Here is a 16,033-nt window from a genome sequence, read left to right on the forward strand (position 1 = left end):
ACAGTTAGGTTCCTGAAAGAACCCCCACCAACTAAGGAGGTGCCTCGATGAACACCACCTCCTATAGGGTTCTTAGGATAATCTTTTGGGGGCAATTTTCATTGCCACTTTGAACTTTGAGGATCTTAGAAGAACCCTTGTTGAACCCCTCATTTTAGAGTGTATAATATCTCTATATTATATCTCTACAGTAACATCATAGGCAATCAACAGTACGCATGAATATTGTATTCTATTGCTAATTTTCCAGTCAGCTACCAACACTAAGATCAGACAGCCTTGGTTTGTCATAACACCTCAAATCAAATCAAATTGTATTTGTCACATACACATGGTTAGCAGATGTTAATGCGAGTGTAGCGAAATGCTTGTGCTTCTAGTTCCGACAATGCAGTAATAACCAACGAGTAATCTAGCTAACAATTCCAAAACTACTACCTTATACACATAAGTGTAAAGGGATAAAGAATATGTACATAATGATATATGAATGAGTGATGGTACAGAACGGCATAGGCAAGGTGCAGTAGATGGAATCGAGTACAGTATATACATATGAGATGAGTATGTAAACAAAGTGTCATAGTTTAAAGTGGCTAGTGATACATGTATTACATAAAGATGCAGTTGATGATATAGAGTACAGTATATATATATGAGATGAATAATGTAGGGTATGTAAACATTATATTAAGTAGCATTGTTTAAGGTGGCTAGTGATATATTTTACATCAATTTCCATCAATTCCCATTATTAAAGTGGCTGGAGTTGAGTCAGTGTGTTGGCAGCAGCCACTCAATGTTAGTGGTGGCTGTTTAACAGTCTGATGGCCTTGAGATAGAAGCTGTTTTTCAGTCTCTCGGTCCCAGCTTTGATGCACCTGTACTGACCTCGCCTTCTGGACGATAGCGGGGTGAACAGGCAGTGGCTCGGATGGTTGTTGTCCTTGATGATCTTTATGGCCTTCCTGTGACATCGGGTGGTGTAGGTGTCCTGGAGGGCAGATAGTTTGCCCCCGGTGATGCGTTGTGCAGACCTCACTACCCTCTGGAGAGCCTTACGGTTGTGGGCGGAGCAGTTGCCGTACCAGGCAGTGATACAGCCCGACAGGATGCTCTCGATTGTGCATCTGTAGAAGTTTGTGAGTGCTTTTGGTGACAAGCCGAATTTCTTCAGCCTCCTGAGGTTGAAGAGGCGCTGCTGCGCCTTCTTCACGATGCTGTCTGTGTGGGTGGACCAATTCAGTTTGTCTGTGATGTGTACGCCGAGGAACTTAAAACTTACTACCCTCTCCACTACTGTTCCATCGATGTGGATAGGGGGGTGTTTGATTGCCTTGCGGAGGGAATAGCTACACTGTTTGTATTCGGTCATGTTTCCGGTCACCTTGCCCTGATTAAAAGCAGTGGTTCGCGCTTTCAGTTTCACACGAATGCTGCCATCAATCCACGGTTTCTGGTTTGGGAATGTTTTCGTTGCTATGGGAACGACATCTTCAACGCACGTTCTAATGAACTCGTTCACCGAATCAGCGTATTCATCAATGTTGTTGTTTGACGCAATACGAAACATATCCCAGTCCACGTGATGGAAGCAGTCTTGGAGCGTGGAATCAGATTGGTCGGACCAGCGTTGAACAGACCTCAGCGTGGGAGCTTCTTGTTTTAGCTTTTGTCTGTAGGCAGGGAGCAACAAAATGGAGTCGTGGTCAGCTTTTCCGAAAGGAGGGCCGGGCAGGGCCTTATATGCATCGCGGAAGTTAGAATAGCAATGATCCAAGGTTTTACCAGCCCTGGTTGCGCAATCAATATGCTGATACAATTTAGGGAGTCTTGTTTTCAGATTAGCCTTGTTAAAAATCCCCAGCTACAATGAATGCAGCCTCAGGATATGTGGATTCCAGTTTGCAAAGAGTAAAATAAAGTTCGTTCAGAGCCATCGATGTGTCTGCTTGGGGGGGAATATATACGGCTGTGATTATAATTGAAGAGAATTCCCTTGGTAGATAATGCGGTCAACATTTGATTGTGAGGAATTCTAAATCAGGTGAACAGAAGGACTTGAGTTCCTGTATGTTGTTGTGACCACACCACGTCTCGTTAACCATAAAGCATATGCCCCCGCCCCGCCCCTCTTCTTACCAGAAAGATGTTTGTTTCTGTCGGCGCGATGCGTGGAGAAATCAGCTGGCTGCACCGACTCTGATAGCGTCTCTCCAGTGAGCCATGTTTCCGTGAAGCAAAGAACGTTACAGTCCCTGATGTCCCTCTGGAATGCTACCCTTGCTCGGATTTCATCAACCTTGTTGTCAAGAGACTGGACATTGGCGAGTAGAATGCTAGGGAGTGGCGCGCGATGTGCCCGTCTCCGGAGCCTGACCAGAAGACCGCTTCGTTTGCCTCTTTTATGACGTCGTTGTTTTGGGTCGCAGGCTGGGATCCATTCCGTTGTCCTGGGTGGAAGGCAGAACACAGGATCCGCTCCGGGAAAGTCATATTCTCGGTCGTACTGATGGTGAGTTGACGCTGCTCTTATATTCAGTAGTTATTCTCGACTGTATGTAATGAAACCTAAGATGACCTGGAGTACCAATGTAAGAAATAACACGGAAAAAAAACAAAAAACTGCAGAGTTTCCTAGGAACGCGAAGCGAGGCGGCCATCTCTGTCGGCGCCGGACCAGTCTCTTACCCACGGCATGCAAACAATCAGAAAGGAAAGAAGAGCTCTAGAAACATATGTTTGTCACTCTTTGCATTGCTGCCTGTATCTCCTACTTAGACAGATATGCACTGAGTGTACAAAACATTAGGAACACTTTTCAATGACATAGACTGACCAGGTGAATACAGGTGAAAGCTATGATCCCTTATTGATGTCACCTGTTAAATCCACTTCAATCACTGTAGATGAAGGGGAGGAGACAGGTTAAAGAAGGATTTTTAAGCCTTGAAACACTTTAGACTTTGTGTATGTTGGCCATTTGGAGGGTGAATGGGCAACACAAAATATTTAAGTGCCTTTGAATGGGGTATGGTAGTAGGTGCCAGGGGCACCGGTTTGTGTAAAAAATTGCAATATTGCTTTGTTTTTCACTCTCAACAGTTTCTGATAGAAGAATGTGTATGTTTAAGATAATGACTAAAGTATTCCACCCTGAAACTGAATAACTGTGTGAAATGTGTCAGAATCATAAGAATATAATTTGATGATGTGTGTATCTTGGTTAGAATTATAACTAGGGCATTGTATTATTTTGTAGCTATGCAAGCAGGGTGCAACTGTAAGACGAGATAACTATGTATGGGGGTAGTGGGAAAAATATTGCCTGCCTAAGCAGAGAGTAGCCTATGGTAGCCTGTGTGTGTGTGTGTGTGTGTGTGTGTGTGTGTGTGTGTGTGTGTGTGTGTGTGTGTGTGTGTGTGTGTGTGTGTGTGTGTGTGTGTGTACAAAAAGACTGGCTCTGCATTTGTGGGGCAGAGCGCTCTCTGAATAAAGGATTGATCTATTGCAGACTGGGACTTTGTCTAATTCTTCATTAACAAGAGCCTTACAACCTCTGGGGATTGGTCAAAGCTATAAAATAGTTCAGTTAGAACATTGGGATAGAAATTCTCGTGACAACTTGGACCTTCGGGCCGGATGTCAATACCTGTTTCTGTCGTCCCAGGGAACACCGATACCGTGCACAGGCAGATCAAGGATCCGTAAGACAAAGACCTGACCTCTGAAATTGAGGGTCAATTTCAGGCCGGTAGCGAACTGGTACACGACAGAAACGGTGATGAGATCCAACCTACATTGAATTCTCAGCTGCAAGAATAAGGTCAGTAATCTTTATTCATGGATTTAGGGGGTAAAATCCGAAACCTTCATTAGATAAAATAGTATTTTAATCTATTGAAGAAAGGATGATTAAGGGCCTCCCGGGTGGCGCAGTGGTTAAGGGCGCTGTACTGCAGCGCCAGCTGTGCCATCAGATACTCTGGGTTCGCGCCCAGGCTCTGTCGTAACCGGCCGCGTTCGGGAGGTCCGTGGGGCGACGCACAATTGGCCTAGCGTCGTCCGGGTTAGGGAGGGCATGGCCGGTAGGGATGTCCTTGTCTCATCGCGCACCAGTGACTCCTGTGGCATGCCGGGCGCAGTGCGCGCTAACCACAGTGTTTCCTCCGACATATTGGTGCTTCCGGGTTGGATGCGCGCTGTGTTAAGAAGCAGTGCGGCTTGGTTGGGTTGTGTATCGAAGGACGCATGACTTTCAACCTTTGTCTCTCAAGAGCCCGTACGGGAGTTGTACCGATGAGACTAGATAGTAGCTACTAAAACAATTGGAAACCAAATTCAAACTTTGGAAAAATTCATGAGTATCTGAATAAATATAAAGCGGAGGGAGGCCGGAGTAAAAATCAACAAATGTAAGTGGGTCCGCAATGACTCAAGGTAGTTAATATAAACTAATTCTGATGTCGAAAGAACTGGAACGGTCAAGATAGAACTGGGACGGTCTGGGGAATAATTACGTGCGTTATAATCTATCAAAAGTCATAATAGTAATCATTTCTAGTTCCAAAAAGAGAACAAGTTCCAAGAAGAGAACAAAGGAGAGGGTTTACTAACTATGGGAAGTAAATCCTCAAATAAGGTCCCAGAATTAACTGGGGATGAGAGGTATAAGGAATCCAAGGACAAGAGGAACATTTATTATGTTCCTAAGTAGAGGATGACCGATTAATCGGAATGGCCGATTAATTAGGGCTGATTTCAAGTTTTCATAACAATCGGAAAACGGTATTTTTGGGCTCCGATTTCCGATTTAAAAAAAAAAAGTTTTATATACCTTTATTTAACTAGGCAAGTCAGTTAAGAACACATTCTTATTTTCAATGACGGCCTAGGAACGGTGGGTTAAGGGACAGAACGACAGATTTGTACCTTGTCAGCTCGGGGATATGAACAAAATCATAGAATATTTCATGTTGATCTATTCAAGTGCTGAGAGTCAATATACAGGTCATAATAATACCATCAACACTGATTCAGACCTCTCAACAATAAATAGTTGCACAACAATAAATCGTTTAAACATTAAAAAACAAGTCTCTGAAAAAGAGTTGCCACCCAACACAGAATACCCCTCCGAAAAAAAAGTGCACAGGGACAGTACTGTACCAGGGTAATTATCTGCCCACATATGACAAGTATGACATTACACTGACTGCGGTGCCCCTACCTGTACTGAAACAGCAAGACAGCACTGCAAGACAACTGCAAGTACCACAGTTCAAAACAACCAATAATACAAAATAAAAAACTGTACTCACCCAAAACAGCTCATTAGAGTTAGTACTATGTCATAATTCAGAATTAGGATTATAAATCAATAAACGTGAGTAAGTAGGTTCACAAACTGAATTTTGAAATAATAATGCATTATAACGGTATGGGTAGAATCTATAACGGTATGGGGTAGAATCTGCATAGTGCATCCAGGAACCATTACCAGCAGTGAACTATCACCAACCACAGATGAGCAAGAGCTTAAAGCAGAATAATGAGGATAAAATCCATCACAGAAATCCCTCAGAGAGAGTGAGAGAAAGAGGAAGGAAGAGAGTAAGAGAGTAAGAGAGATAGAGGTGGAAGAGAGAGATGGAAAGAGAGAGGGAGGAGGAGGAGAGCGAGGGACGCAAGAGAGAGGAAGAGAGTCAGTGGACTAAAACAAACATCTTCATGGTTTGTTAAATGCCACTCAGTCTATATTTAGAACGATGCCAAAGGAAAGTCTCACTGTCCTCTGGTGATCTGGATTCACTGCCTTATGCTCTTATTGGACAAAATAGCTTTGCATTTAAATATTAAATGATTCACACATAACCTTAAATAGTACCGTATCTTACAGTATAACAATCTCTATTTTTTTATTTATTTTACCTTTATTTAACTAGGCAAGTCAGTTAAGAACAATTCTTATTTTCAATGACGGCCTAGGAACAGTGGGTTAACTGCCTGTTCAGGGGCAGAACGACAGATTTGTACCTTGTCAGCTCGGGGATATGAACTTGCAACCTTTCGGTTACTAGTCCAACACTCTAACCAATAGGCTACCCTGCCACCCCAAACGAGGTATCTAATCACATCATACCAACCCTTCAGATGGATTCCTCATACCACATCAATTTTGTTTCTGGTGTCCTTTGACAACTCTTTGGTCTTGGCCATAGTGGAGTTTGGAGTGTGACTGTTTGAGGTTGTGGACAGGTGTCTTTTATACTGATAACAAGTTCAAACAGGTGCCATTAATACAGGTAACGAGTGGAGGACAGAGGAGCCTCTTAAAGAAGGACTGTGAGAGCCAGAAATCTTGCTTGTTTGTAGGTGACCAAATACTTATTTTCCACCATAATTTGCAAATAAATTCATTAAAAATCCTACAATGTGATTTTCTGGATTTTTTTTCTAATTTTGTCTGTCATCGTTGAAGTGTACCTATGATGAAAATGACAGCCCTCTCTCATCTTTTTAAGTAGGAGAACTTGCACAATTGGTGGCTGACTAAATACTTTTTTGCCCCACTGTACCAGTAAGTGACGCTGAGATGATTCAACTGCGTTACGTGGAACTACAATCCACACAATCCACCACGTCCACCTTAATTACCTCTGTGTAGTTGACTTCCTGGAGTAAAGAGAGGTTATGGTCAGATAATCAAAGCTGTGGTCTGGCTATAGCTCATTGGTAAAGTTTCCCCACTGTGGTAAGACCCCAGCCGGATGACCACATGGTCAACGTTCCCTCAGATGGATTCCTCATACCAACCAATCCCTCAGATGGATTCCTCATACCAACCAATCCCTCAGATGGATTCCTCATACCAACCAATCCCTCAGATGGATTCCTCATACCAACCAGTCCCACAGATGGATTCCTCATACCAACCAATCCCTCAGATGGATTCCTCATACCAACCAATCCCTCAGATGGATTCCTCATACCAACCAATCCCTCAGATGGATTCCTCATACCAACCAATCCCTCAGATGGATTCCTTATACCAACCAATCCCTCAAATGGATTCCTCATACCAACCAATCCCTCAGATGGATTCCTTATACCAACCAATCCCTCAAATGGATTCCTCATACCAACCAATCCCTCAGATGGATTCCTCATACCCACCAATCCCTCAGATGGATTCCTCATACCAACCAATACCTCAGATGGATTCCTCATACCCACCAATCCCTCAGATGGATTCCTCATACCAACCAATCCCTCAGATGGATTCCGCATACCAACCAACCATTTCACATGACAGATGCCCATCTCCCTCTCTAACTAACTCCCTTCATAGGGTATGGAAGTAACAGTAATCTCCAGACATCTAAATGAAAAAGTCTACTTGGATTAAGGGTTTAGTGTACTTGGATTAAGGTTTAGTGAGAGTCTTGTTGCTCATTTTCACACACTGACATAAGATAAATTATTATGCAAATATTTCTTCATTGACATGTCTGACAATATGAGTCTTCAGCCATAGTTGCCAGCATTCATTCTCTGAGTTCAGATGAGGTCACAAAGAAACAAATCTCATGTAAAAAGGTAGAGACAGTAATGATTACAATATTGGCAGATCGTTGAGCTGATCTCAGACAAAAACAGTGCTAGCAAAATTTTAATACACCAGGTGAAATTTCAAACAGCCACACTAAAACTGGCTTTGCCTTGGTTGAGCTTAACTTCTGATCATCAGTGATTATTGTGAACACGTCAAATCTTCTGCTCTGTCACTAACCCATTTGATTTGGCTCAAGACTGGTCTCCAATTTGGCTCTGAGGCTATGCAGTTTCACTCAAACCCCTACTAGTTTGACCTAACAGGAGGGTCACTGTGGGTTTACCCTGAGCCACGTCTGCAGCAGATGGCGTCCACCTACAGCACAGTGTGATAATGGTTGACACTAATTAAGACCCCCGTAATCCCTCCACCAGCAAAATGAGCAAAAGGAAAAGCCTGTTTATACACTCATCACCCATCGCACAATAATCCCCACAGACTATTACTTTTCACTGGGACTCCGAAATGGGGATATTAGAAGGCTGCATCCCACTTGGGTTGTACTAGGATATCTAAATGGAAATAAGGATTTAATGGGTCTGAGTGATGTTCAGTGATCTCCATGGGCCTGAGTGATGTTCAGAAGGGAGTACAGGTGGTAACCTGCCTCCTCTATCTCAAGAACCTATACTGAACACAGTCTGGATGATGCCCAGAGAGCAGAGACTCCGGTACCTGATGTTGCCGATGAGCGTCTGCTGCTCGTCAGTGGTGAGGATGTCTGGGAGGACAGAGGCCAGCCAATCAACCTTCTTCTCCGCAGCATACTGCTTCAGCACCGCAAACAGCCTCTCCTTCACCTCTGGCTCCTCCCCCAAAATCTGGTCAATCTGAAAGATATCAATAACAATTGTTGTTGAAGGACGCATAGTTACACAGCCTCCCTAAAGAAGCATTGTATACATTTACAAAGAAGCTTCCAATTATCTGACTGAGGAAGTAAGCTCAGTAGGCTTGCATAATGCTTTTTGAACAACAAAGTGACTCTTTCAAACTGTTGTTTCCTCTGGACATCCATGTTCCCGTGTATAATCAATAACATCCATGTTCCCGTGTATAATCAATAACATCCATGTTCCCCTGTATAATCAATAACATCCATGTTCCCCTGTATAATCAATAACATCCATGTTCCCCTGTATAATCAATAACATCCATGTTCCCCTGTATAACTCATACAACAGTTAGTTTAAAAGAAAGCCTCACCTTCCTGTTGAACTCCAGGGCCTTGTGTTTGCGGTCCTTCCTCATCCCGTCTCCTCCAGGCTGTATCCCATCCATACTCCCACTGCTGCGTACTTTCTGTCTGGGCCCCAGACACAGCACCCCTAGCCTCAGCGTACGCCCCTGGGACGCCTTGATCAGCGCCGCCGCCATCTCGTGCTGCCTCACCGGGATCCCGTTGACCTCCATGACGTAGTCACCGGCCCCCAGGCCACCCCGTCCCGCCGGAGAGCAGGGCGAACAGTCCTCCACCAGGAGGGGGCAGTCTCCCACGATGGTGAAGCCGAAACGACCATCAGGACCCGGGGTGATGTCCATCTGAGAGGCAGAGATTGAATTCTTATTTCACTTTCTTTGTATTATGTCAAGATAGAGAGAAATAATTTTGACTAATGACTTGAAAAGTTCAGCATTGCCACTACAGTTTCTGGGGTTACATGAGGTATCAGAAATATAACGAGTCAGATTTTCAGTTGGCACAAGCAGTAATACCGAAACATTGACATAAAATCAATTAGAAGTATCAAACATTGTGCTACTACAGTATGATGGTGCCAGGTGAGTCCCAGTCAGAGCGAGTTCAGACCTGCTGGATGCGAGACACCACTCCGATGCTGGGAGGGATGTTCCTCTGGGTCTGAGCGATGGAGATGACAGCCTGGACTCTCAGAGTGGACACATTCTGGCCCTCGATCTCCAGCACCTGGTCAGAGAAAGACCGTTTAATGAAGACACCCAGAAACAGCTTTTCCAGTATAAATCCCTGATCATACTATTACACTATCATCATAATATTATCGAAGTCTTAACATTATACTATTAACTGCATATTTGTCAATTGACTTGCCTTGTTAAATAATGGTTAAACAAAGGATAAAAATAATTTTGGCTTAGTTTAGGACCTAGAATCTCTCTGACCTGGTCACCTGGCTGCAGCCCCGCCAGGTAGGCACTGCTCCCCTCCTCCACAGACAGGATGTAGCTAGGACCACTTCCTCCCAGCTGGAAGCCAAACTCCTCTGGCCAGCCCTGATTGGATGTCGGCATCGCAATGACTAGATGAGAGAAGAAGAAGAATGGCGAAGAGGAGAGGAAGATGAAGAAACCCACAGGGAGTCTGATGAGAAAGATGTTCTGGATTGAGATGCGAATGAGAAGCAGTATGGTGCTCTCAGTGGGGGGTTGAACCCTTGTCGAACCCTTGGGGTCACTGACCTTGTTCACAACTCCAAAGGCATCTCAGAGTATTTGACCTTGAGGAGCATGAAGTGCTCTCTTCCAAAGTTAATCCATTTTACTGTACATGAAAATTCACTGACTCTCTATCTGACGGAGGGCTCTGATGGAGGGCACTCTATTGCCTGCATGAGAGCGACTCAAGCATAACATTTCTGCCATAACCAAACACAGAAAACACATTTAAATCTAGGAGTGCAGGTTATCCTGCTTTTTGTGGTAATACACTCCAATCCCTAACGCTTAATTTGTGAACCTAACATTCTATAAACTATTACATTTATAGAGCATTAAAACAGGATCAGCATGTATTAACCTCCACGGGTTTGCTTCCAAAAACGTCCCTGATACGACAGGTCACACATGCCAAATATAGAACTATACAAATATCTATTCTGTCTGAAAATTTAACATGAACCTTAAAACAGAGCCAGCGTCTGCTGTTCAACCTCCAAAGCCTTGAAACAGTAATGTGTTTCAATAAGTGAATGACATTCAAACAGACAGACTTACAGTCATCTTTAGATGGATAGCAAAGAACAGCAGGCTTGTTCTGGTTCCTGAAAGAGTATCTGCCTTTCTTGTTCTGTAGAAATTTCTTCATCTTGTATCAAACTGCAGGTGGCCTATCTGTGAGCTAGTATCCAACCTGGCTGTACAGTAAAAAAGCCTCTTGGACCATACCAACAGCCCCCATTCAAACAAGAGGGGCTGTCAATTCAAAATACCCCATCTTAGAGTCCTCCACAGAGTCCTCCACAGAGTCATCCACAGAGTCATCCACAGAGTCCTCTACAGAGTCATCCACACTGCCACCGCAACACAAGAAAAGGGTGACAGTACATGAAGACTTGTCACAGAATTACTCCAGAATCTCCTCCCAGAGTGTGTCCTTGCAGTCCTGTAGGCCGTTTGCACAGTGTTAATGATAAAACTGGGACGCCCTCGCTCTACTCCGCTCCTTAATAAAACCTCTCTCCAAAAAGGGCCCCCATTTTCTTCTATAAATACTCCTCTGTCTTTTTTCCTGCTCTCTCTCTCACTGCTAGGTGACGTCCTCCAAGGGACGGAAACTGGCCCAGAATCACTGTGTGTGTCATACAGAAAGGGGTTGATGAACACTAATTGGAGTGTGTGCCTGGGCGCTCTTATGTGTGTGTGTGTGTGTGTGTGTGTTCCTCAATGCTCAGCCCCATTGAGAAGGAGCAGTGGCAATTTAAGACTTTGCTCTGGCTTAGTGGAATTATGGGCTGAATTTTTAAATCCCACTCCACCCCTATCAGGACAGGGACATATGCCCCCCTTTATTAGGGTTAGGGATGTGGAGATATCCACACAGACTCACAGTGGTGCGTATGAATGCCCCTGATCTGGGTTACTTTAAAACAGTGCTGCAGCAACTTGTCCCTGAGGCAATTTACAGTAAGATAGTATTGGGCAACACAGAAGCAATCAGCAGGCTGGTTACTAGTCACATGGCCATCAGTCAATGGTAATTGAGAACTGCCAGTGAGTTGTGGTATATTTGTCAGTGTATGTGCAGAAAAAGGTTAATCACAGGTTAATCACACACACAATATGGATAATGGAATTACAGATCACAGGAGGACATAAAAATAAACCTACTAATAAAAGCAGGTGGTTAATGAGAAGGATTTATTGTAGAGAGAGACGTTTATCGGATATGATTGAATTTATGGAGCATGGAACAGGACTACTGTGACAGTAGTTTAGCATTTTTCTTCTAAAGGAAATCAGTAATAATATTGTAATAACATAGTCATATCAAATGGATATAGTAACAGTAATAACATATGGTTTATAATGGCCTAAATACTGCTAAGACTGCTATGACAGCTAAGACTGCTAAAACAGCAATGTAAAGTACTTATTTTCCAACACAGAAAACAGCAAAGGTGAAAAAAGTACCTCATAGTTGAGTAAAAGTAACAGCTTAGTCCTAGTAATACATACTGGGCCAGGTGAATTATTCACCAGCCATGCTTGTATCTCCAAACAAACACTGTTCCCTTCAATCAAACTCTCATCTTACACCTTGCCCAACCTAAGATGGCCACTTGACTTATATATGGGAATATGGGAGAGCAAGAGAGACCGAGTGACATTATACAGGTCATTGAGCCTGAGGTAAGATGACTGAGCCTGGTCGGTGGGTACCTGACTGTTTTGGCAAGACATCAACCTGTTTAAAGCAGAGACAGACTAGAACAAAATGAAAGCAATATTCATTCCCAGAGGCAAAAATAATCAAGTCATTTAGATACTGAAACAAATGACTAGAACTGCTAAAGCTGATAGGACCCATCATCATGTAACTACCGCCTGAATTGAAGCATGTGACTCAGTGTGAAAGTGAATATAATGTGGAGGTTCCCAACAGTAAACAAACTGTGGTGTTTACATCTACAGCCAACAAATTCATGAATATTCAGTCTGCTGATGCTGGAAAAACTTCAATGCAATCCGATTGAATGAAGATACTTATTGTAACTGCCCAGAGCGGTTTCAAAACACGTTCATTTGAGCTCCCATTATGATTTTATAAATAAGATGCAGTCTTACCTTTCAACACCCTGAGACGATGAAGAAATACATAGCCTACAGAGCAAGTGCCTCTAAGTAACACTCCTCTCACTAACTGTATGTGTAACTTGAGAGCAGGGCCTGTTTGAAAACGCAGGCAAAACTTAGGAACCAGATCCAACAGCCTGTGTCATGATGCCTTTGTGTTGTGTGCAACTGAGGAGCAGGTACACAATATTGAAATGGGGTAAAACTGTGAACATTTCTACTTATCCATTCATTTTCAATCTTTGCAAAAAGTTCATGTTAAGTCAAACAAATATATAGCAATTTAGTCTATCTGAATGAATTTAATTAGCTTGACTGTGAATGATTAACAACAAACCTTGTCATGCATGAGATAAAACATCAATAATCAATTACTTATAATATATCCATTTATCCATGTTTACAATTTGTCCGGTAACAGTCCATCATGATGTTGCCAAAGGAGCAGTGAAGTGATGCTATAGTACTTTGACTTCACACCAGCAACATCAGTGTTACAAAAACAAACAAAAAACACTTAGCAACAGGCTACAGATTTGTCAATGAGGTTTTTTTTTTTTGGGGGGTGGATTACGTTCGTTTTCCCTATCACCTATGGGTTTTATTTTTACCTTGTTTGTTTCAACCCCATCCAGTTGGTGGCAGCAATACACCTTTTTAGGTTGTAGTCTGCCATAAAACACACAGAAGAAGAACAACAACAAAAAAGAAGAACAAGAACAAAAAGAAGAACAAGAACATGCTAACATCCACAGAAGAAGAAGAAGCAAAACAAAGAACAACAACAAGAACAAGAAGAACAAAAAGAAGAAGAACAAAAACAACAAAAAGAAGAAGATGAACATGCAACAGAAGTGAAGCCACCCACACCGTGCATGAGAATGGTCAACAGAAGTGAAGCCACCCACACCGTGCATGAGAATGGTCAACAGAAGTGAAGCCACCCACACCGTGCATGAGAATGGTCAACAGAAGTGAAGCCACCCACACCGCCACCCACACCGTGCATGAGAATGGTCAACAGAAGTGAAGCCACCCACACCGCCACCCACACCGTGCATGAGAATGGTCAACAGAAGTGAAGCCACCCACACCGTGCTTGAGAATGGTCAACAGAAGTGAAGCCACCCACACCGCCACCCACACCGTGCATGAGAATGGTCAACAGAAGTGAAGCCACCCACACCGCCACCCACACCGTGCATGAGAATGGTCAACAGAAGTGAAGCCACCCACACCGTGCATGAGAATGGTCAACAGAAGTGAAGCCACCCACACCGCCACCCACACCGTGCATGAGAATGGTCAACAGAAGTGAAGCCACCCACACCGCCACCCACACCGTCCATGAGAATGGTCAACAGAAGTGAAGCCACCCACACCGCCACCCACACCGTGCATGAGAATGGTCAACAGAAGTGAAGCCACCCACACCGTGCATGAGAATGGTCAACAGAAGTGAAGCCACCCACACCGCCACCCACACCGTGCATGAGAATGGTCAACAGAAGTGAAGCCACCCACACCGCCACCCACACCGTGCATGAGAATGGTCAACAGAAGTGAAGCCACCCACACCGCCACCCACACCGTGCATGAGAATGGTCAACAGAAGTGAAGCCACCCACACCGTGCATGAGAATGGTCAACAGAAGTGAAGCCACCCACACCGCCACCCACACCGTGCATGAGAATGGTCAACAGAAGTGAAGCCACCCACACCGTGCATGAGAATGGTCAACAGAAGTGAAGCCACCCACACCGTGCATGAGAATGGTCAACAGAAGTGAAGCCACCCACACCGCCACCCACACCGCCACCCACACCGTGCATGAGAATGGTCAACAGAAATGAAGCCACCCACACCGTGCATGAGAATGGTCAACAGAAGTGAAGCCACCCACACCGTGCATGAGAATGGTCAACAGAAGTGAAGCCACCCACACCGTGCATGAGAATGGTCAACAGAAGTGAAGCCACCCACACCGCCACCCACACCGTGCATGAGAATGGTCAACAGAAGTGAAGCCACCCACACCGCCACCCACACCGTGCATGAGAATGGTCAACAGAAGTGAAGCCACCCACACCGTGCATGAGAATGGTCAACAGAAGTGAAGCCACCCACACCGCCACCCACACCGTGCATGAGAATGGTCAACAGAGGTGAAGCCACCCACACCGTGCATGAGAATGGTCAACAGAAGTGAAGCCACCCACACCGTGCATGAGAATGGTCAACAGAGGTGAAGCCACCCATACCGTGCATGAGAATGGTCAACAGAGGTGAAGCCACCCACACCGCCACCCACACCGTGCATGAGAATGGTCAACAGAAGTGAAGCCACCCACACCGTGCATGAGAATGGTCAACAGAAGTGAAGCCACCCACACCGTGCATGAGAATGGTCAACAGAAGTGAAGCCACCCACACCGTGCATGAGAATGGTCAACAGAGGTGAAGCCACCCACACCGTGCATGAGAATGGTCAACAGAAGTGAAGCCACCCACACCGTGCATGAGAATGGTCAACAGAAGTGAAGCCACCCACACCGTGCATGAGAATGGTCAACAGAGGTGAAGCCACCCACACCGTGCATGAGAATGGTCAACAGAGGTGAAGGTTACAATTACATTAGCCTAGGTTTATTGTAATGATTATTGTTATGCTAAGCTATTATCTCGTAATGTAAGGAGACTAAATTATAAGTTAGCATAGCTAGCTAGTTACTGTATTTGTAGTCAGTCAGTGCTTGACAGCCAGGTAGCTACGCTAAGTTTCCTACATGATGTTCCTGACATCTTTCCAACTCAGACAGGTTAACAAATATATTTCCTCACACTATTTGCTATCTATGTGGTGGTCGTGTTGATGTGCACATTGTAATGTGCAATACAATCCCACCATGAATTAAATGAAGAACTCTCTTTCAGTAACAAAGAAGCGACATGCAGGCCAGCTCCAGGCATACCCATGTGACAAGAGGATGTTCCACCCTGGAGTCTGCTGTCCACCCTGTCAGCTGGTCACATTTTCTCAAAACACTGTAGTAAGTAGTACAGGTTGGTCCTTCAGCTTTTAGTCACAGATCTAAGGCTGAATACTGTACCTCTGAATGTCTACTATAGGCATAGTACAGTCTAAACTACACTTCTCAGAACAGCATAAAACATATTAAGATTGTTAAAAGATAATGTATAACTGCCACTATTATTGTCTTCAAACTGTATTGAATATCCAATGTTTTCCCTTTGTGTTGTCCAAGAGTCTGCAACAGGTGTGTGACCACCACTGTCTCTGGGTCAACAACTGCATCAGAGCTCAGAATACTTCTCTACCTGCTGTGTGTATCATGACAGCAGAC

The 16,033-nt window shown here is 44.2% G+C and overlaps 1 protein-coding gene across 1 annotated transcript in view; it reads right to left on the minus strand.

Annotated features, from left to right (window-relative positions):
• The window catches only part of LOC112261264 (delphilin), a 60,592-nt gene extending 49,459 nt beyond the window's left edge, over positions 1-11,133 (minus strand). Inside the window, 5 exon segments of the mRNA XM_042307038.1 lie at positions 8,291-8,445; positions 8,822-9,157; positions 9,426-9,542; positions 9,758-9,894; positions 10,589-11,133. Of these exon segments, the coding sequence (XP_042162972.1) occupies positions 8,291-8,445; positions 8,822-9,157; positions 9,426-9,542; positions 9,758-9,894; positions 10,589-10,679 (836 nt within the window). The 5' untranslated portion in view covers positions 10,680-11,133.
• Between the last annotated feature and the right edge of the window lie 4,900 nt (positions 11,134-16,033).

This window comes from Oncorhynchus tshawytscha, linkage group LG27 (assembly GCF_018296145.1).
Source record: "Oncorhynchus tshawytscha isolate Ot180627B linkage group LG27, Otsh_v2.0, whole genome shotgun sequence".
NCBI classification, from domain to species: domain Eukaryota; kingdom Metazoa; phylum Chordata; class Actinopteri; order Salmoniformes; family Salmonidae; genus Oncorhynchus; species Oncorhynchus tshawytscha.